General features: G+C 30.6%; 1 protein-coding gene across 1 annotated transcript; it reads right to left on the bottom strand.

Annotated features, from left to right (window-relative positions):
• Positions 1–8,637: 8,637 nt before the first annotated feature.
• LOC107455663 (BTB/POZ domain-containing protein mrityu) lies at positions 8,638–16,464 on the bottom strand. Its single transcript, XM_016073302.3, has 2 exons — positions 16,231–16,464; positions 8,638–12,812 (listed from the first exon to the last, which is right to left on the bottom strand). The coding sequence occupies exon 2, from the start codon at positions 12,767–12,769 to the stop codon at positions 11,756–11,758; it is 1,014 nt and encodes a 337-aa protein (XP_015928788.1). The 5' UTR covers positions 12,770–12,812; positions 16,231–16,464; the 3' UTR covers positions 8,638–11,755.
• Between the last annotated feature and the right edge of the window lie 386 nt (positions 16,465–16,850).

The following is a 16,850-nucleotide window of genomic DNA, read 5'->3' as shown; positions in this document are numbered from 1 at the left end:
TGAACTTTCACAGTGTCATAACTATTGATGACTCAAATGGAAACTGAACTTTCACAATGTTGTAACTTTTGATAATACTAATGGGAACTAAACTTTCACATGTTGCAACTTTTGATGACACTTATGAACTTTGGCTAAATCCAGTGAGAGGAAATTTCATTTAAAATTCTGCGAAAGAGAAGTTCCACACACTTGAAAAATGAAGAATTCTTTATTTTTAACTGAGCATACAGTGAGCAAAATTAAAAAAATATCATCCTGAATAACTTTTCTTCTAATGATCATATTTTTCACAAAGTACCGATCATGATAGTTCAAAAGGGGGCCTCAAATAAGCTAATTAATTTGTGCTAACTATTAATTAATTTACAGAAGCAGACATAAAAATGTATTTTCTCTGAAAAGAACACACCTTCTTTTTAAATGGATTAGGATTCTTGAAAACCAAAATATGGGTGATAGCCGCTATCTAGAAAGTAATAGTCCCAATACTGCCTTGCAATAGAAAAATCAATGAAATTAACAAGAAATTAAAAATTTTAATTTTTATATATTTGGCATTTATACATAATAAGCAACTTACAGCAAAAAAAATTCAAAAATAAATTTTGTTTTATCAGTTTCATGAAATTCCATTTTAGCCTTCATATAGCATTAACAATAGAAAGAAAACATATGTCAAGCCGCTTTTTTCGAAATTTATTGTTATAAACCTTCGTTGTTTTTTTCAATTACAAAGCAGAATGGTTTAGTAACGAGAACGGTTGATTTAAGGAACAGTCAATTTCACTTGTTGTGTATTTCGCCAAAACTAGGTTCGAATATAAGGTATAAAAATTGGTATGGTATAAAAATTGGTATGGTATAAAAATTGGTATGCTTTACAATCTAATAGCTCTTGATTATTTTTAAGTAAAATAATAAAAAATAATTAAAATTATGGTTTGTCTGAAATTATCTTCAGATAAACGAACTTTGTAATAGAGTGTAAAAGATTTTCGATTTTTTTTTATAACTTTCCGATATATGACTTAATATTAAGAAAAAATTAGCCTTAGGAGCCGAAGATTTCAACTATTGGGACTAAACATTCTAGATTACATCTCTCCTTTACATTTTGTTAGTCAAAAATCAGTCGAAAAAAATATATGTTCATTCAGAGAAAGTAAGTTTTTGCATCTGTTTCTGATGAATTGATTGTTAACATTAATTAATCAGCTCATTTGAGGTAACCCTTTTGATCCATTAAGATTGACTCTTAGTTTGAGAAAATCCGATAATTGGACCAAAAATTATTTAAGGAGATTTATTTTGGGCACTGTAAATTTTTATACTTGGCATTGAGAACAATTATTTCTTTTTTATTTTTCAGGAACGCTGCGTCAAGAAATCCACGTGAAAATGCAACTGGATTGAATTCTGCAAGTTATTTTCAGAAAAAAATGATATCCCCAACAGTAGTATAATTCAGTTGTACATAAGTGCATGAGATTAAAATTAGATTAAATAAACACCACCTTCTGCATCTATGTTTAGATTTTGGTCTCATTCTTATAGTAGTCAATTTTATAATAATCTCATTCTTATAGTAGTCTCGTTCTTATAGTAGTAATATTATAGTAGTATGTCATATTTGATCTTATTCTTATAGTAGCATAATGGTCAAATAAAAAATAGGCATACAGATTTTGCTGAATTACTACCCAATTTTTAAATTTACATAATCTCTTACCTAAAAACCCTTTTCTGTTTAATGCAGAAAAGTCAAATAAAAATTATATAAGATCCTTTTCTTCACTTTGAAGAATAACAATGAAACAGCCAACATTATCGAATGATCGAGAAAAAAGAAACAAAACAGATTTATTTTACTATAACAAGGATCATATCTCAAGAAGATTTCATAATTTTATATGACGACAAATACAAAGTATTACCTTACACGGAATACTTTACTACATAGATATTTAAATCCCCAATGAGCTACAACTAAATGAACTGAAAAAAAAAAATACGCATGCTTAAAATTCGTTAGCTATTACCTAAGCGAGGAAAAAACAAAAACGATATATGAATGTGACGAACCTTTCTTAAAGGAGAAGGTGAGGGGGGAAATATGAAAGCATGCTCTGCGAATTGCAGAGCGACCCGCATGACACTTTTTACAGCCAGTTTGACAGTTACTCATTTTCGAACTAGTTATTTCATGTTAATTTCTTAATTTCATTATACTCCCTGTACATTTTCTACACCTTTTCACAACTTCAAGTTCCTAGGTCTTATAGTTTCTGCATAGCAAAATACAGTGTAAATTAAAGTTGTCAGCACAAAACAGTAGCCGCTGTTACCACTTTTAGCATAGAGATATTAAAGAAATAGTTTTCCAACACTAACTCCATGACAGTGAGGCCATTAACAACTTTTAAAAAAAAGAAGAAAGAAAGAAAAAGGGATTGCTAAAAAAATTTACATCCAAATTAGCCAAATCAGCTCGAACTAATTATTTAATGTTAATTTCTTTATTCCATTATACTCCCTGTACATTTTCTAGACCTTTTCACAACTTCAAGTTCCTAGGTCTTATAGTTTCTGCATAGCAAAATACAGTGTAAATTAAAGTTGTCAGCACAAAACAGTAGCCGCTGTTACCATTTTTAGCATAGAGATATTAAAGATTTAAGAAACAGTTTTTCCACACTAACTCCATGACAGTGGGGCCATTAACAACATTAAAAAAGAAGAAAGAAAAAAGGATTACTAAAAAAGCATGCATCCAAATTAGCCTATGTATCAATCAGTATGAAGAAAAATATTTACATTTTAATAAAGATAATGCTAGGTATATTCAAATTAATGATTAGTAATCACTTCTTTTTCAAACTTATAGATATTATCTACACTATCCCCTCCTCTCTAACAGTGTAGATACATTATCTAAAATATTCTGAACTCAAAATTGCAATTTTAAAGAAACATCCAAAGAAAACTTCGAAAAAAGGCAAAAATCGATACATTTTTATAAAACTTATATTTTGTTTTTCAAGACTTTGGTCTGTTCATTCAAAATAAATAAACAAAAAGTAAGTAAATATCAATTCATTCAGAAGTTTTTAATCCCGAATATGCAAATAACTTATTTCAGAACTTACAACAAGGAGAGAAATTAATATTACTCAGACTATGGTCTACTTCTTATGTAAAAAAAAGCTCTAACGTAATAATTTATTTTTAATTCGGTAAAAAATATTTCAATTTGATTTTAGATTAAAAAATATTTTACTGCAAAACTTTGAAGTTTGTTTACAAAAAAAATAAGGTATATATCATTTTGAAAATTTTATTGCAAAATTACTTTACATTAGGGACGTTTTCGTAAAGAAAAACGTTCAACTGATTTCTCGGTTAACGATTCAATCATCATCATCATATTTGGCTAGACAGCCCAGGGTGGGCCAGTGCCTTCCTTTGAATTCGAATCCACTTCTCTCTACTTTTGACACTTGTTCGCCAGTTTTTCTCCTTTAGAGTAAGGAAATCAGTCTCAACTAAATCTAGCCATCTCAGCCTGGGTCTACCTCTTTTCCTGTTCGTTAGGGGTTTGTGTAATAGGATTTTCTTTAAATTTGAGTCATCATTCCTTCTGAAAATGTGAGCTGCCCAGTTCATTCGATTTATTTTAATGAATTTCAATACGATTCAATACGATTCATTACGATTCAATAGAACAACTTTTTTGTGAAAACGTAAATGTATTTGTGTAAGTAATTATTGGAATAAGTGTTTTAAAAAAATCTATTTTTAAGTATATGAGTCTTAAAAATAAATACATTATTTTCATTTAAAAGTCGTTATTGTCAGTTACAAAATTGCTAAGAATCTAATTAATACATTTCAAAATAATGAGTTAGTATTATTCATCTATACTTATTTTTTTTCCCTAATTTTTAGTTTCTTTTTTTAAAAAAAAGTATTTTTGAACAAAATGCCACTTTTTACACATGAAATAGTGAAAACGTGAATAGAGAACCTGCCACGATCCCTTTTTTTTCATAAATTTATTGTTTAGGATAATTGATAATCTTATGAACTAAAATTTAATGAAAAACTTCATAACTTTTTTTTCCAGGTATATTACATAAGCAGAGACAATTTAGAGCATATAGCGTAACATATATATGGCATATAATTCAAATATAGCTGTTGTTAAAATTATTGAGCCCATCTTTTGAGTAATGCCATCTGTAATGACATGTACTATCAGCTATTTTACAACCTATTATTACCTATTCATTTTTAAATAATAAAACCAATGCTTTACAATTTAGATACTAATAAATTTTAGATTTATTTTCGTATTACATATATTTTAAAATATAGAAAGATTTTAAGGAAAAAATATTCTTCGTATTAATTGTCATACGTAGAAAAACACGAAGTCTCTGTAGAATATTTCACTTATTTAACTTATGTTTCGACTATAATTAAACGCAAGCTTAGGCGAAGGAAAACTATAAACTATGTATGTTTTGGGTTTAATTAAAGTTGAAAATCGAATATAATTAAATCTCAGGGGGTATTTTCAATTTTGCCTTGATTTTATCTTTTTATAATTAGATCTCAAGAGTCATAAAAATATAAAATCACTTTCCGAATCTAATTATTTTCTTATAATGACTATTTAAAGTTTTCCGTATCATCCATGTAACAGACAAGTAAAATATGCTTCATTTTTAAAAATTTGTTGAGTCAATACTAACTTTCCTGAGGTAATACACGAGTCAATTAAAATTATAATAAATTTATTAATAATATACTAAACTATAATATAATTAATTTAAAACTCGCATGTTCGTTTTAATTAGCTCATTTTTATCGACATTTTAGTAAAATGAAACCGATTTTAAAATTTTTTTCCAACGAAAACTCCGAACTATATCCATTTTGCAATACATTCTTCAGATAGTTATATTATTAATTTCGGAAATTTTCTAACTAATTAGCGGAGCTTATGCTTCAAATAATAAAAACTAGACTAACATCTAGTTGAATGTAAACTCTCAGTAAAATTTATTAAACGTTGAACCGTAATATCTGTACTCTGAACCATAAGACTGTGCAAGTTGTCCGACACCTTAATAAGGTGTTAAACAAAATCATGGTTTCATTCATATTGATCCAAAGCATGAATTAACAGGTTCACGTCCGTTTTCGAATTACCAAAATAATAATAGTAATAATAATAAGAAATATGGAACTAAATAATAATAATAAAAGGTGAAGGTGTATTTATTACCATTTGCTGTTGTTGTTGTAGTTCATTTACGTCGCACTAGAGCTGCACAATGGGCTATTGGCGACGGTCTGGGAAACATCCCTGAGGGGGATCCGAAGACACGCCATCACAATTTTGATCAGCTGAGGAGGGGATGGCACCCCCTCTTCAGTAGCCCGACGACCTGCACGCGAAGTCGAGCACTTCACGGTAGAACAGTCTAACGAGGACCAATACCGCACACCCTCGGTCCCTACGCAGACTGATCCAAGTGGTCACCCACCCACACACTGACCGCAGCCAGTGATGCTTGACTTCGGTGATCTGCTGGGAATCGTGTCTTAACTATCAGTCCACTGCGGGATATTGCCATTTGCACAGAAAATAGTCAACTAGTCAAACTTTTGTAAATATGTGTTTAGATTTAGACTTCTTAACTATACATGTTTGATTCACATTGGTTTTCTTTGTGTCCAGTTATGGCACTGAATGAAGATGGTTCTACTTTATTGGGAAACACTGTATAATAAGAGAGTATTCCATATTTTTAGAGTTACAATCAACAAAAACAGATGGTTGTCGTTCATAACAAAAGTACTATTAATGATACATTGATTTAAGATTCGTGCAATTTAGTCATAAATGGATGAGGAAATAAATATGTCTGTGAGGAAAATGAAAATTTTCTGAAATCAATCAGCTTTTGTCTAAGTCCATTAAATAATGATAAAATTGTAAATGGTCAAAAAATAAGATTTAGCAGATAAGATTTCAGAAAAAAAAGAGGGATTACATATCAGTCAAATCTTTCTGCTTCACAGAAATGTCGTTTTCCATTTGAATTCAGGGTTTAAATACCCAAGTGATTAAGTCATTTGATGATAATAATTTACCAAATTAAAGGTTTTACATTAGCCAAACTAAACATAATCTTAAATTTCAAAGGGCAAGTAATTGATGCAAACAAAATGAAACTGTTCGATTGTCCATCATTGAAGTTCTAAGAAGCGCTTTTTAGTTTTCTTCAAGAAAAATCATCCAATACACCAAATCATGTTGACATATACCTGTATATCTGAGAATCATTCTATATTCCAAAAAAAAAAAAAAAAAAAAATANTAGCTCCTCAAAAAAAAAAAAAAAAATTTCATGAAAATAAATTACTTATCTTCCTAGTGTTCCTAATTATTCAAACACTAGAGAATCTTTTTTATTTAAATTATTCTTTTGTGATATCTTTTTTCTTTCAATCCCCCCCCCCACCTGGATATTGACTTTCTTCATTCCAGTATTAAAAGGGCAGATTGATTGACCACTCGTTTGGGGTACTACAGTAGATCGGTTAATGTTGCTCCCTCAGTAAGAAGGATGGATAGTACAGAGAAGAGAAGAACATCCACGTTAATCCGGGATTTGACCCGGGTCTTTTACAGGGTGCGTTCTGAAAGTAATGCGCATGATTTTATTGTGACGCGACTATTGATCGCAGCACACTCAGATTGGTCGAAAAACGTGGTGGGGGATTTGTCCTTCCAAACAAGCCTGGTCTCAGGTCTCTCCGAGCTGTAGGACGTGTCTTCGCGTAAAGTCTTTTTTTCGATCGAGTCACGGCGGGATGGAGTGTTCGCTGGAACAGAGGTACGCGATAAAGTTTTGTGTGCGACGGAAACTCATCACATGCTTCAAGACGACTTTAAGGGGGAATGCATTTCGAGATCTCAGTGTGGAAGGTGGCACAATGCCTCCAAGGAGGGTCGGGAGAAGGTTACCGACGAGCGTTGTTCTGGACGCCCAACAACAGCCCGACCCGATGAAAACGTCCAGCGTATGCGCGAAGTTTTGAAGTCAGACAGTCAGTTAAGCATTCATGTAATCGCTAACACCCTGATTTGTTGTTGTTGTTGTTAATTTACGTCACACTAGAGCTGCACAATGGGCTATTGGCGACGGTCTGGGAAACATCCCGGAGGATGATCCGAAGACATGCCATCACAATTTTGATCCTCTGCAGAGGGGATGGCACCCCCGCTTCGGAAGCCCGACGACCTGCGCGCGAAGTCGAGCACTTTACGGTAGCACAGTTTAACGAGGACCAATACCGCACATCCTCGGTCCCTACGCAGACTGATCCAAGTGGTCACCCACCCGCACACTGACCGTAGTCAGTGATGCATGACTTCGGTGATCTGCTGGGAACCGGTTCTTAACGATCAGTCCACTGCGGGACCTAACACCCTGATATTGTCAAAATGTGTGGTACATGGGATTGTGACGGAGAATTTGCAAATGCGAAAGGTCCGTGCGAAGCTTGTGTCGAAGGTGTTGACGGAGGAGCAAACAGAAGTTCGAGTTTTGAGCAGTGAAGAATTGTTGGAATTGATGAGTTGGTGTCCCAGCCTCCCTATAGCTCTGACTTGGCGTCGTGTGACTTTTTTTGCTCCCCCGACTGAAAAGAGAGCTGAAGGGAAAGCACTGGGAGTCGGTGGAGAACATCCAAGCTCACGTTACAAGGTTCCTGTTGTTGTTAATTTACGTCGCACTAGAGCTGCACAATGGGCTATTGGCGACGGTCTGGGAAACATCCCGGAGGATGATCCGAAGACATGCCATCACAATTTTGATCCTTTGCGGAGGGGATGGCACCCCCGCTTCGGTAGCCCGACGACCTGCGCGCGAAGTCGAGCACTTTACGGTAGCACAGTATAACGAGGACCAATACCGCACACCCTCGGTCCCTACGCAGACTGATCCAAGTGGTCACCCACCCGCACACTGTCCCCAGCCAGTGATGCTTGACTTCGGTGATCTGCTGGGAACCGTGTTTTAACGATCAGTCCACTACGGGACACAAGGTTCCTGAGAGGCATTCCTCTCGAGGAGTTCTGGGTGCCTTCATGTCGTGGCAGAATCGTCTCCGCAAGTGTATTGATGCACAAGGGAACTATTTTGCAGAATTTTAACCATCTGTACTCATAGGATCAATAAATCTATTTTTCCCAGAAAATGCGCATTACTTTCAGAACGCACCCTGTATGACATTAAAATGCTTATTTCATTTCAAACTCTCCACCAGTTCTTAAACCCCCAGCATTTCTCATCTTTTATTTCCATGTATCCTTGTTTTTTCCACGTAAGCAAATTTTTTCTTTATTAGCTTTTTCTTGAAACTCTCTTTATTCTGTATTTTTTTAACCTCTCCACTGATAACAGTACTTGCTTATTAGTACCAAAATTATAGTCTGTCCAACTTGTTTATTAGGGTTTACCTATTAGATTTCTAAGCTACATTGTTAAACAATCATCAAGTTAATAATTATTACAGAAAAGATAAATGTAAACATTCAAAAAAATAAAAAGATCTCAATGAATACATCAAACTTTTAATTTTTTTTCTTTTATAAATTCACTATCAATACAACTCCAGAAACCAATAACAAAGATTTCTTTCACATAATTTACAGAGAATATTATATTGGTCCAATTAAGCCACTAGTTGCTTTATATTTGATTAGAAAAAGCAATTACATAATTTGTAATCTAAATACATACAATTTTTTTTCGCACACAAGAAACAAAACTTAAGAAAAGGACAAAATGGTGCTGAAAAAACTGTTATAAATTTTTAGTTTAAAATCAACTGCAAAATAATTTTTTTTATTCATTCATTCTTTTTTTGTTATATTTGCTTAACTCTTTGAAGCAGAATTTTGATCAAACATCTTTTTCGTACTTTTTTCATTATTTTGCATTAATTTTGGTCAAAATAGGTGGAAAATAGCATTTTTAATAATTTTTGGTTATGAAATACAGCAACGGACACCAGTGTCCCTCTTTGGATAAAGACAATTGCATTTATTTACAGTTATTTAGATTTCAGAGAAACAGTTATCCATCATTGAAATTTCTTTAATTTACAAAATTCATTACTGTTAAATTTTTGAATATGAATGAAGTAGAAAAATTTCTAACGACTTTTATGGATTTAATATTTTGGAACAAATACAATTCAAAGAATCTAACAGATTCCTTTAGTAACTGTTAAACTGTTTTTTTAATTAAAAAATACCAAAATATCTTTTTACTGCACCAGAAAAAAAATATGTAAAAGAAACGCTGGTGTGCCACTTACACCAAAGGGTTAACAAATATGAATATGGTTCAAATATCTTTTTACTGCACCAGCAAAAAAAATACCAAAATATCTTTTTACCGCACCAGAAAAAAAATAATGTAAAAAAGACACTGGTGTGCCACTTACACCAAAGGGTTAACAAATATGAATTTGGCAATTCCTTTATAATCATTACAATAAAAACACACTAGTGAAGTAAGACATAATAAATAAAAATGTAGAAACTGGAGAATAAATGACAACTGTCAGCAAGCATTTTTAACTCATAAATTCTCAACCATGACTAACTGTGAAACGATCATGGTCACAAATGCAGATGTAGAAATCAGAACAGATTACTACTCATTTTTCAGAAAAAGTTCTAAAATATACACAGTTGACCAGATGGATTAAAAAGAAAAAATAAGCATGTTTTAAAACATAACTTCCTTAAAAATTTAATTTAAAACCTTTATAGCAACATCTGACATTTTAGTTACAGACCATTTGAATGATTATAGCATCCAAAACAATAACTTCAATTCAGTTTAAATCAATTTAACTAGATGTAATTGTAAATCAATGTAACTAGACTGGTAAATATTGTTCTATGAACTAATCCTAAAAAATATAATGGTGATTTTAGACAAAACTGGGTAGGATATTGGCAAACTTAGGCCCATAAAAAAATCATGAAGACTCAATATATTTTTTACTAACAGCAGTTAGATAAGACCAAGTGAGACATTGGCTAATGTGGATAGATAAAAGAATAAGAATGTCTTGGAATGCCACAAATATTATGTGGAAAATGAAATGCCAGTATGTTACAAGCAAAAATTATTTTAAAGCATTTCATATAATCACAGATATAGAACAACATGTAGAAGCATTCAAATGCAATAAGACCATAAATATTGCACCTTTATTTTATAATATTTTTGTATAATTGGTTAAAATTTTGGAAGTATTAAAAAAAAAGTTTAATTAAACATGGGGAAACTAATAAAATACCGACATAACAAATATTTTGTTTGTTTGTTTTTAAACGAGTTTAGTTATAAAGGTTTAAACTAGGGATCATATACCAAAAAACTATTCTCGATGATACAAAGTAGAGTTATGCACTAAATAAATGATTTGAATTCTTGAAGTAAGTCTTCCATTCATTTATCATTCGAAATGATCTTATTGGTTTATACAAATCAGTTGATTTGAAGATATTTTACAAAAAAAATAATAAATAATAATAATAATAGATTTAGAATTGATGCACAAAAAGAAATACACATTTTTCTTGTAAAAGAAATATTGTTGAATCCAAAAAGCTTTGGAATTTTTCTTTTTAGATCATCACAGAGTGCGTATACCATTAAAGAACAATGATACAAACACATTAACAGAGAGATAAAAAATTTTAAAAACAAATAATAAATAGATAAGATGAACAGGTTAATATAAAAAGTGTGCAAATTAAATAAGCAAAATACTATAACATCCATAGATAATATCAATATATATTATACATAATATAGTACTTATCAGTTATAAAGACCATGTGTTGGCAACTGTATTTCAAAGTCGTTACCTACACAAACATTGGTATTTAGATCATTTCCGAACTTTGGTTCAACATTATTCAAAATGTTTGAAAATGTTTAAGATAAACTTAATGTTATTTAAAAAATAATAATAAAAATATCATGATCACATGACACCTAATCACAGTAACTTACAAAGCTATACTTAGTTTACATGTGCAAAAATAATTTAGCGAAACCTTTGATGCCTTTTATTTCTTTTCGTCTTTTGAATACAATTTTAGAAAAATGTAAAGAAATATACATATTAAACTTTTAAAATTATAAGCTAATAATTCAATTCAAAAAAAATTATGGAAAAATTACAATTTTAACAATGCCAATTTTATAAACATAAGTGAAAGATACAATTTTTACAACAACAAATTTATCAAAAACAGATTTGAACAGCAATGTCAATTAAATATACAGAAATGTTGACAATAAGATAATTCACATATAAGACATGAAATATTAAAACTGAAAATGTTACTAACACAATGAAGGACATAAAAACTTCAGAACAGATGTTCTCAGAATCAGTACTGATTAATTTGGAAAGCATAAATTCTCAATTTAACAATTGGAAAATTTCATTGCTTATGGGCAAAGTCAGCAAAAAATAGCATAAGTACAGAAAGTCAAATGTAGTTGTCACTTTTCCTCAGGTTATAAATCACAACAACCTTTGTCTTTAAAAATAAATAAAAAACATCAATAAAAATAAAAGGGAATCTTCTTCAGCCATTAATATTTTTCACTCGGTTTGACAGAAAGTGGTATTCGTGATTTTAAACAGCGTCATCAGGAGGCAGGTGGACTTCAGGATAAGGCTCACGTGGTGAAGGATGTGGAGGTAAAATAAATATTTCATCGTAATTAACTTCACCTGCAGCACCTTCAACAACAACAACATTATTTGCTGGTGCTGAAGCTTCAATACCATCAGCATCTAAATTCGTAATTGATTTGCTGCGAACACATTGAAAATCAACATGTCGGCTCTTAGCCTCCTCTTTTTCCCACGACATTCTGAGAAAGGGCCTCTGGACATAGTTATAAATTACTTCAGCTCTTCCACCGGGGCGACACTTGACCTTCTCTTTATGTGTAGGATAACCTTCAATGCCCAATCGAATCTTTTTTAGGCCTCTCTCTTTCAAAACTTTCTTAGCAACATCCCGATTTTCTATGTACTTGAAAAACCTATACATTTCAGTGCTATAAACAATTTGTGAATGTTCCTCACCAGTTTGGGGTGGATAATCTTCATCCCAATCAACCACATCATCATCTAACAGAACAACTATCTGACATTCTCTATCGCCTCTTTGAGCAGAAGAAACCATTACAGGCAAAACTAGCTCTTCAAGAAAATTCTCAAACTGCCTTCTGGCACCTTCATTGGATAGTTCATGGAGGAATCCACGCAAATTGTGACATCTGATAGTCTTAGAGTCGAAAGGAATTAAAAAATAGTCACAAGCATCCCTCAGTTCAGGTACAGATACAGTTGGAGGACAACGTATTACACCAGTTTTAAAATATTCAAGTATCGCTCTGAAAACTGTAGCTGATATACCATCAGCAACTTCATACTCTCCTCTCTCATTTGGTCGAGTGAAATTATGTTCTAAGGATGAACCAAACATTCTTCCTAACATGGTATCTGAATAGGCAGCAAATAGAGCAGGATCAACGACAAAGCGGGTGTTGTCGACGACTAATGTGATACGTTCATCACTTGCTGGAGATACTAAACTTTGATTTGCTGCCGGAACTGAATTCGAGGCAGAACAAGACATTGTGAATCACACTTACGTTAGATAAAAAGCAGAAGAAAGATATCTAAAAAAGAATAAAAAAGACTTTTATTTGTTTGATACAGGAATTTTTTTGATTTTTTACTTAAACAAAATTGTTTAATAGGACTTTTACACACACATGTATGTTGCAATCCTAGATGACAACAGACAAAAAAATATAATTTATCACTGACTGTAAGGGCCACCAAGGCATACAAAATAAAGTGAAACAATACTAAAATTAAGTTCTAAATTTGAAAATGAAAAACAAGATGATCAAAAGACAATGCTTGATTTTTGCATTCAATGGTGTAGCAATATTAACTGTTTACCAACATTATCTCAATCAGTTTCAAAATAAAAATAAACACAGTTTGCTCATTGTGAAGATTAACAAACAAGTAAAGCCTGTTACTTAAAGCAATGGGTTAAGCCTTTTACTGAATATCATGTTCAAGGTAAATTTACACTAAAATGTAAAATCTTACTAAGTCTAATTACAATATAATAATCAATAGTTCTAAATATTGTGCTAAGAAAAATATCAAGTAACTCTTTGAAAAAATGTAATTAAAAAAAATCTTACATTTGTATTGACTTTGGAACCAAGAAACTTACAATGAGACTAAACCTCAACATATGCTAAAAGTTTCTTGCATCATAGAGAGCCGAAATAATTAACTGCTAAAGCGCCAAATCTATTCATGTTGAAAATTGTGAGAATGCTTATGGAAGAACTGACTTAATTAGCTCTAAAAACAAGATGTTTTTAATGATCATTTACTATTAGTCAATTCATCTTTTAATATATTTCACGGCATTGAAAAAAGGAAACAAAACATTCGAGAACTTTTTAAGGAGTTTTCTAATTTGTTTAAACCATGAAAAAGCACATTAATAATTGGAAAAATATTTTACAACACAGCAGCAGATCTCTCACTCTGATGTATCCACATAAAATATACATTTGTTAAAGTCCTATCAATGATTTCTTTAAAGAAGAAATCTAGGAGATAGTTCTGTGCCACCTGACATCCTTTCCCACCAACAGTAATCGCCATGGTGCTAAAGGGATTTTAAGCTTGCAAAAATTATATATATTAGGGGTGTAACAAATAGTAACTTCGCTGAATACTGAATATTCAGATGGAAAAAAATCGGCCGAATAGTAACATTTTTTTAAAAAAATCATTAAAAAATATTTTTACATAGAATATATAGAAGGAAATTTAGTCATTATTGAAAAATAATCAAAACTTAGCTGTATTATTGGTATGCGGTGAAGAGGAAAAAAAAATTTAAAAATTTTTTAGATAATAAAGATAATTAAAAATATTTAAGATTAAAAAATTACTGATTAACAGCTATTAAAAAAAACTTAAGTTGTAAAGTTGAAAGGAAAAAAAAAAGAAAGAAATGGAAGTAAAATATATCCTCATATATCATATAATGGAAAAATGTATCATATAATGGAAGAAAATTATAGTTTTTGAAAAAAAAATTTATGCTAAAAATAATATTTTTCAGAAACAAAATTATCCATAAAACATTAAAAGAGATAATGTCCAGCGCTATCATAAAAATCACCAAAAAAAAAAGATTATATACAAAAGCAAAGCAGAAAAAAATTAATCTTAATTTTTGAAAGAAAATTCAAAAACTAAACATTTTAGTTTTTTCAAGAAAAAGTGAAGATTAAAGTCTAATAGAAACCTTCTTAATTGCTGCGTCAGAATAAAAACGCCTATAAAAAATAATTTTTTTGAAAAAGAAAAAGCTAGATAGAAACCAAAACAAAAATACATATTAATTTTCAAACGAAAAATTTGATGCTAAAAATATTTTTTCAACGTACATTACTGTATTTTTAGAAAAAAATCATCATAAAAGAATAATATTCATAAGAAACGCTCTTCCAAAAATGCTGTTATAATAAAAACGCAGATAGAAAAAGACAGAAAAGAAGAAAGATAGAAAAAAAAAACAAAAGTAAGCATAAATTTTTTCTTCTTAGATCTGAAATATAACTTAAATGTTGAGAATCACAGTTTTTATGTTACTAGTTATCTGTATTACCATACAAGATAAAACACTCCGTTAACAGGCTTCACTTTAGTAACAACAGGAAAACAAGCAAAAATGAAACAAACAAAAATTCTCAATTTTTAAAACATAAAGAGCAGAAAAAAGATTAAATTGACTTGCTTCATTATAATTAAAACAAAAAGAAAAAAAATCAGCATTATAAAAGTTATGGTTCAGTATAAAGTAATTTAGCTTCAATTCTTCAAAATTTCACTTTTCCATACGTCTTTCAGAACTTAAGTTAAAAAGTTTTAAAACTTAATATGCGTAAAAACTATTTTAAATAATTTATAGTAAAAAATACAATTTCAGATTATTCTTTATTAAATCTATTAAACTTTCCCCCCCAAAAAAAACTTTGTTCAAAAATAATTTTCCAAATAATACTTTGACGAATTTCGGCCAAACACTCAGGCGAATATTTGGCCAACCAAATTTTCAGCAAAAGGGCCAAATACCGAATAATGGCAGAATATTCGTTACATCTCTAATATATATATGTGTGTAGAGGTTTGTCTACAGGTGGCTACAGGTTATACACTTCAGTTCAATTCTATGATTTTTTTTCTTTAGTTTCTTAAGGGGCACTGCGAAGAGAAGGAAGAAATCTTAAACATTATATCTACCTATCAAGTATAATAGGACTATCAACTTCAAATTATTATTATAATGAGTCTTTGAAGTTAAGGAAACATTTATATACATTTACAATAATTTTGACATATTTTATAATTTTGTCTACATATAATTTTGACATATGTCCCACAACCACGCTATTGATTTCAGAAATCTTAGATCTTGATTTTAGAAAACTTGCAAAAACATGCCATACATGATCACTGCTTAGTAAGAACTTCTAATAAAGCAGAAATTTCTCAGAGCTCTATGTACTTATCATAAAAAGTAAAACTATGATAGATATTGAAATAATCTCCATTACCATCTTATCTACACAATTACTACAAACAAAGTGTCAGTAAACCCTAAGAGTTGCATAACAAACGATGAGTCAAATATGTTTGCAAAAATTAATAAGAAATCAAAAATGTATGTAATAATTAAGCATTTGTTTATTTTTAACTTTAAATACAGACTCAGAATCTTGCTTTTTAATAACCATTTGAAAGTTTAATTGTAATACCATGTTGTACCAAAACATTTCCAAGAAATCATAAAATAAAAATTTCCAAAATTAGTGATTTAAGGTCTTAATTATATTGTTAGATCACTTCGTTGAAAGGCCTTAATATATTAATATAAATTATTTGAAACAGTTTAGTCAAAACCAAGTGGAAAATTTATTTAAAATTAAGTTATTGATGATTCACAACCTTCTCAAATATAACTATATTTTAATCCAAAAACAAAATACTTACTATAATGAACCGATACAAATAATTTCAAAGCTTATTCTAAAATATTTTATTAAATTCTGATTCATATCAAAACCACCATAATAATAAGTAAACATAAATAAATCCAGTATGCTAGATATATCGAATTTTCATCAGAGCACGATGTTCAAGCTTTATCGTTCGCAATAATAATTCGTAATGGTAACAGTGATATTAAACTCCAACTGTTTCGAATCAATCGGTTCAACGAGTTTATAACAAGTGCAATTACGAATTATCTTCTACAACTTGACATTTACATTTTTATCGATAAATTTGTAATGATATTAGTTATCGAAAAAGTTTTCTAAAATTGTAAATCATTTCAGTATATTATATAAAAATAATTTTTTTAATTAGTTTCTCTTCTTATAATTAATATTTTTCAAGTTCACAATTTTGCTCAAATTAATTCACGTCTTTATGGATGGTGTTTTCTACACTAGGAAGCGCTGCAGTATCTTTACCGCCTATACTTCCGGGTTACTGATTCTGGTGAATTTTGAAGCCATTTGGCTCAGAACGTGATCATTGTGTTTTGAGGTTCTTTTGAACAGTAGTTCTTGCAAACATTGTACATTCACTTCTAAAACTTTTTTAAA

The sequence above is a fragment of the Parasteatoda tepidariorum genome, unplaced genomic scaffold (genome assembly GCF_043381705.1).
Source record: "Parasteatoda tepidariorum isolate YZ-2023 unplaced genomic scaffold, CAS_Ptep_4.0 HiC_scaffold_1089, whole genome shotgun sequence".
Lineage (NCBI taxonomy): Eukaryota > Metazoa > Arthropoda > Arachnida > Araneae > Theridiidae > Parasteatoda > Parasteatoda tepidariorum.
This window is presented reverse-complemented; position numbering and strand designations above follow the sequence as displayed.

Coding starts and splice junctions, on each gene's coding strand:
- LOC107455663 (XM_016073302.3), bottom strand. CDS start 12,769: ATGTCTTGTTCTGCCTCGAATTCAGTTCCGGCAGCAAATCAAAGTTTA.